The sequence below is a fragment of the Larus michahellis genome, chromosome 30 (assembly GCF_964199755.1).
Source record: "Larus michahellis chromosome 30, bLarMic1.1, whole genome shotgun sequence".
Classification (NCBI taxonomy): Eukaryota; Metazoa; Chordata; class Aves; order Charadriiformes; family Laridae; genus Larus; species Larus michahellis.
In genome coordinates this window covers 596685-603017 of record NC_133925.1, presented here as the reverse complement: position 1 = coordinate 603017, position 6333 = coordinate 596685, and the positions used below count along the sequence as shown (strand labels likewise).

General features: G+C 60.3%; 1 protein-coding gene across 1 annotated transcript in view; it reads left to right on the top strand.

Annotated features, from left to right (window-relative positions):
* The first annotated feature begins 214 nt into the window (after positions 1-214).
* The window catches only part of CD22 (CD22 molecule), a 6652-nt gene continuing 533 nt past the window's right edge, over positions 215-6333 (top strand). Inside the window, exons 1-5 of the mRNA XM_074567885.1 lie at positions 215-241; positions 353-406; positions 2661-3023; positions 5172-5489; positions 5757-6237. Coding sequence (XP_074423986.1) covers positions 370-406; positions 2661-3023; positions 5172-5489; positions 5757-6237 — 1199 coding nt within the window. The 5' untranslated portion in view covers positions 215-241; positions 353-369. The remainder of the gene's footprint in view (positions 242-352; positions 407-2660; positions 3024-5171; positions 5490-5756; positions 6238-6333) is intronic.

The following is a 6333-nucleotide window of genomic DNA, read 5'->3' as shown; positions in this document are numbered from 1 at the left end:
GGCGGTGGGACCCAGATGTCGCTTTCTTTTGGGCAGAAGGTCCATGGGGCGGTGGCAGCTATGGGGCGGTGGGACCCTATGGGGCGGAAGATCTCTGGGGTGGGGGGCGGGGTGGTGGCACCTTAACCCCTGCGAGAAAGGGGAAGGAAACGGGCTCGGCCGGTCGCAGGCGGGGGGAGGAAGCCGAGAACCCGGACGTTTGGGTCCCCTCTGGGTCTCGGGGGCGGGGGGGAGGTGTGGGGTGAGGACCTCGGACACCTGGGCGTCCCGCCCCACAACTGGGTGCCCCCTAAGTGGGTGCCCCCCCCACCCCACCCAAAAAAAAGTTGATGTTTTTCATCCCCTGGCTCAGGTCCGGCCGTTGGCGACATGAGGTTCTTCGTCGTCTTCTTCTTCCTCATCCCCGGTAGGGACCTTCTCCGGATGTGTGGGTCCCATGGGGCGGGGGTGGAGTGGGGGATGTGTGTGTGGGGGGGGGGGGGGGAAGGGCGTCCCACTGGGGCCCTCTCGCTCTTTTGGGGAAGGCGGTGGGAAAGGTTCTCCGGATGCCTGGGGTCACCAAAACGCCCGGGTCACCGAATGGTTGGGTCCCCTGGAGCCTTGGGTCCCCAGACCCCCAGCTCCCCATAACGGGCGGGTCCACGGGTGTCTGTGTCACCTGGAGACTTGGGTTCCTCTGGTTTGGGGGTTGAAGGCCTCCTTAGAACATCTCAGCGCCCGGACATCTGGGTCCCTGGACACCTGGGTCCTCATCCACGTGGGTCCCCAGACCCCCAGGTCCCCAAAACACCTGGGTCCCCAAAACACCTGGGTCCCTGGACCCCTCTGTCACGTGGAGACTTGGGTTCCTCTGGTTTGGGGGTTGAAGGCCTCCTTAGAACATCTCAGCGCCCAGATATGTGGGTCCCCAGAGGGATGGGTCCTCGGCCATCTGGGTCCTTGGACCCCCGGGTCCCCAAAACACCTGTGTGCCCGGGTGCCTGTGTCACCTGGAGACTTGGGTTCCTCTGGTTTTTGGGTTGAAGGCCTCCTTAGAACATCTCAGTGCCCGGACATCTGGGTCCCTGGACCCCCAGGTCCTCAGCCATCTGGGTCCCCAGACCCCCAGGTCCCCAAAACACCTGGGTCCCCAAAACACCTGGGTCCCTGGACCCCTCTGTCACGTGGAGACTTGGGTTCCTCTGGTTTGGGGGTTGAAGGCCTCCTTAGAACATCTCAGCGCCCAGATATGTGGGTCCCCAGAGGGATGGGTCCTCGGCCATCTGGGTCCTTGGACCCCCAGGTCCCCAAAACACCTGTGTGCCCGGGTGCCTGTGTCACCTGGAGACTTGGGTTCCTCTGGTTTTTGGGTTGAAGGCCTCCTTAGAACATCTCAGTGCCCGGACATCTGGGTCCCTGGACCCCCAGGTCCTCAGCCATCTGGGTCCCCAGACCCCCAGGTCCCCAAAACACCTGGGTCCCCAAAACACCTGGGTCCCTGGACCCCTCTGTCACGTGGAGACTTGGGTTCCTCTGGTTTGGGGGTTGAAGGCCTCCTTAGAACATCTCAGCGCCCAGATATGTGGGTCCCCAGAGGGATGGGTCCTCGGCCATCTGGGTCCTTGGACCCCCAGGTCCCCAAAACACCTGTGTGCCCGGGTGCCTGTGTCACCTGGAGACTTGGGTTCCTCTGGTTTTTGGGTTGAAGGCCTCCTTAGAACATCTCAGTGCCCGGACATCTGGGTCCCTGGACCCCCAGGTCCTCAGCCATCTGGGTCCCCAGACCCCCAGGTCCCCAAAACACCTGGGTCCCCAAAACACCTGGGTCCCTGGACCCCTCTGTCACGTGGAGACTTGGGTTCCTCTGGTTTGGGGGTTGAAGGCCTCCTTAGAACATCTCAGCGCCCAGATATGTGGGTCCCCAGAGGGATGGGTCCTCGGCCATCTGGGTCCCTGGACCCCCGGGTCCCCAAAACACCTGTGTGCCCGGGTGCCTGTGTCACCTGGAGACTTGGGTTCCTCTGGTTTTTGGGTTGAAGACCTCCTTAGAACATCTCAGTGCCCAGACATCTGGGTCCCTGGACACCTGGGTCCTCATCCACGTGGGTCCCCAGACCCCCAGGTCCCCAAAACACCTGGGTCCCCAAAACACCTGGGTCCCTGGACCCCTCTGTCACGTGGAGACTTGGGTTCCTCTGGTTTGGGGGTTGAAGGCCTCCTTAGAACATCTCAGCGCCCAGATATGTGGGTCCCCAGAGGGATGGGTCCTTGGCCATCTGGGTCCCTGGACCCCCAGGTCCCCAAAACACCTGTGTGCCCGGGTGCCTGTGTCACCTGGAGACTTGGGTTCCTCTGGTTTTTGGGTTGAAGACCTCCTTAGAACATCTCAGTGCCCAGACATCTGGGTCCCTGGACACCTGGGTCCTCATCCACGTGGGTCCCCAGACCCCCAGGTCCCCAAAACACCTGGGTCCCCAAAACAGCTGGGTCCCTGGACCCCTGTGTCACCTGGAGACTTGGGTTCCTCTGGTTTTTGGGTTGAAGGCCTCCTTAGAACATCTCAGTGCCCGGACATCTGGGTCCCTGGACCCCCAGGTCCTCAGCCATCTGGGTCCCCAGACCCCCAGGTCCCCAAAACACCTCGATCGCCGGCACATCCGTGTCCGTCCCACCTTCCGCAGGCTCCTTGTCCCCCTGTCCCGACCCACCAGTGACGGGTCCGAAGGAGATGGTGGTGAAGTCGGGTTCCTGCCTCTACATCTCCTGCCGTTACGACCTTTGCCAAGCGGGACCGGACGCCCAACTGACTCAACTCGATTGGATCCATCGCCCCGATTACGATCAGGAAAGCCGGAAGTTTCTGGGGCGGACGGTGTCGCAACTCCCAAAGAGCCCAGAAGACAACCGGGGGGGCTGCGACCTCACCCTGCCCCACGTCGGACCCCAAAACGCCGGGAAATACGGGTTGCGCTTGGTGGCCAAGCCCAAGCGTCGGAACCACAAGGAGCTGCTGTGGATGCACCACGTTTTCGTCAACGTCACCGGTAGGGTGGCACCTCCCCCGCCTTGTCACCCCCCCATTGACCAGCGTCCCCCCGTTTTCCCCCCATTTTCCCCCCATTTCCCCCATTTTCCCTCATTTTCCCCCCATTTTCCCCATTTTCCCCCATTTCCCCCCGTTTTCCTCCCATTTTCCCCATTTCCCTTCAATTTTCCCCCCATTTTCTGCATTTCCCTCCATTTTGTCCCCATTTCCCTCCCGTTTTCCCCATTTCCCCCCATTTCCCTCCATTTTCCCCCCATTTTGCCCCCATTTGCCCCCCATTTTATCCCCATTTCCCCCCATTTTTCCCATTTTCCCCATTTCTCCCCACTTTCCCCCCATTTCCCCTTTGTTTCCCCCCATTTTCTCCCCATTTTCCCCCCATTTTCCCTATTTCCCCCATTTTCCTCCCATTTTCCCCACATTTTCCCCAATTTTCCCTCCGTTTCCCCACATTTTCCCCACATTTTCCCCATTTTCCTCCCATTTTGCCCCCATTTTCCCCATTATCTCCCCGCTTTCCTCCCATTTTCCCCATTTCCCCCCCATTTTCCCCCCACTTTCCCCCCATTGCCCCATTTTCCCCATTTCCCCCATTTCCCTCCCATTTTCTCCCCATTTCCCCCCATTTTCTCCCCATTTCCCCCAATTTTCCCCACATTTCCCCCCCATTTCCTGACTTTTCCCCCCATCTTCCCCCCAATTTCCCCATTTTGTCCCCATTTTGTCCCCATTTTCCTCACATTTTCCCAATTTTCCCTCCCATTTTCCCCATTTACCCCCATTTTCTCCCCACTTTCCCCCCATTTTCCCTCCATTTCCCCCCATTTTCCCAATTTCCCCCCATTCCCCCCCATTTTCCCACCATTTTCCCCACATTTCCCCTCAATTTTCCCCCCATTTCCCCCATTTGCCCCCGTTTTCTCCCCATTTACCCCCCTTTTCCGGATTTTCTCCCCATTCCCCTCCCATTTTCCCCATTTTCTCCCCGTTTCCTCACATTTCCCTACATTTTCCCTCCACTTCCCCCCATTTCCTCCACATTTCCCCCATTTTCCTCCCATTTTCCCCCATTTTCCCCTTTTTCTCCCCATTTTCCCCCCATTTTCCTCCATTTCCCACATTTCCCCCATTTCCCCCCATTTTACCCCCATTTTCCCTCCATTTCCCCCACATTTCCCCCATTTTCCTCCCATTTCCCCCCTTTTTCTCCCCACTTTTCCCCCATTTCCCCCCCATTTTCCCTCCATTTCCCCACATTTCCCCCATTTCCCCCCATTTTATCCCCATTTCCCCCTTTTTCTCCCCACTTTCCCCCCATTTTCCCCCCATTTTCCCTCCATTTTCCCCACTTTCCCCCCACTTTCCCCCCATTTTCCCCCCATTTCCCCCATTTCCCACCCCATTTTCCCCCCATTTCCCCCCCATTTTCCCCTTTTTCCCCACTTTCCCCCCATTTCCGCCCATTTTCCCTCCATTTCCCCACATTTCCCCCATTTCCCCCCATTTTATCCCCATTTTCCCTTTTTCTCCCCACTTTTCCCCCCATTTTCCCCCATTTTCCCTCCATTTCCCCCACATTTCCCCCATTTTTCTCCCATTTTCCCCCTTTTTCTCCCCACTTTCCCCCCATTTTCCCCCCATTTTCCCTCCATTTTCCCCTTTTTCTCCCCACTTTCCCCCCATTTCCCCCCATTTTCCCCCCCATTTCCCCATTTCCCCCATTTTCCCCCCATTTTCCCCCCATTTTCCCTCCATTTCCCCACATTTCCCCCATTTCCCCCCATTTTATCCCCATTTTCCCCCCATTTTCCCTCCATTTCCCCACATTTCCCCCATTTCCCCCCATTTTATCCCCATTTCCCCCTTTTTCTCCCCACTTTTCCCCCCTCCATTTTCCCCCCATTTCCCCCATTTCCCCCACATTTCCCCCATTTCCCCCCCATTTTCCCCCCATTTCCCCCCATTTTCCCTTTTTCTCCCCCCTTTTCCCCCCATTTCCCCCCACATTTCCCCCCTTTTCCCCCCATTTCCCCCCATTTCCCCCCCCGCGTTGTCCCCCCGTTGTCCCCTCCTCGTCCCCCCATCACCCCCACTCGCGCCCCCCCCGCCCCACCGTCACCCCTCTGCCCCCCCCCGTCTCTTTCAGACACGGCCCCCGCCCCCCACCTCTGGCCGCCCCCCGCCCCCCTCGCCCAGGGCCGAAGGGCCACCTTTGGGTGCTGGGTGCCCCCCGCCTGCCCGGGGGAGGCCGGGACCCTCGTCTGGGAGGGACCGGCCACCAAGACGCCGGGGGCCTTCAAGGAAGACTGGACCCCCCCGGCCAACGTCACCCCCCACCCGGCCGTGGGCACCCGCTTCACCTTCGACCCCTTTTGGTACCACGACGAGACCCGCCTCAACTGCACCCTTCAGGGCGCCGACGGAAGGACCATCAGCCGGGCGTCCCGCCTGCTCCGCGTCGACCGTAAGATATGGGGCTGGGGGGGGGCTTGGAGTTATGGGGCTCCCGGTGGGTTGTGGGGGGCACCTGGGTTACGGGGGTCCACCACAAGGAGGTTCTGGGGGGGTCTCAGGGGCTGTAGGTGGCCCCACCGTGGGCATCTCACCGCCTCGAGGTCCATTGTGAGATACTTGGGGGTCCCTGAAGGTCCTGGGGGGGCGTTTCTTGGGGGTTATGGGGCTCCCGGTGGGTCCCTACTGGTTTCTACTGGTTTCCCCCCCGCCCCCCCAGATGCCCCCCGGGACGTGGTGGTGGAGGTGACCCCCCCGTCCCCCGTCCGCGAGGGGGAGGAGGTGACGTTGAGCTGCCGGGATTCGGCCAAACCCCCCTCGGAGACCTACAGCTGGAGCTTGGGGGGCCAGGTCCTGCCCCATAGCGGGGCCCAGCTGCTGCTGAAGCCCGTCCGTGGGGAGGACGGAGGGTCCTACAGCTGTGGGGCCACCAACGCCGTGGGGACGGCCCAGTCGCGGCCCGTCCAGCTGGAGGTCCACTGTGAGTGGGGCAAGATGGCGGCGCCGGGCGGGGCCAGAGGGCGGCGGGGAGGGCTCACTGGTCCCTACTGGTCCCTACTGGTCCATAGTGGTCCCTACTGGTCCGTACTGGTCCATAGTGGTCTATACTGGTCTGTACTGGTCTGTACTGGTCCATCCTGGCCTGTAGTGGTCCGTACTGGCCCGTACTGGCCCACAGTGGTCTATACTGGTCCATACTGGTCCGTACTGGTCCATGCTGGTCTATACTGGTCTGTACTGGTCCATACTGGTCCATCCTGGCCTGTACTGGTCCGTACTGGCCCACAGTGGTCTAT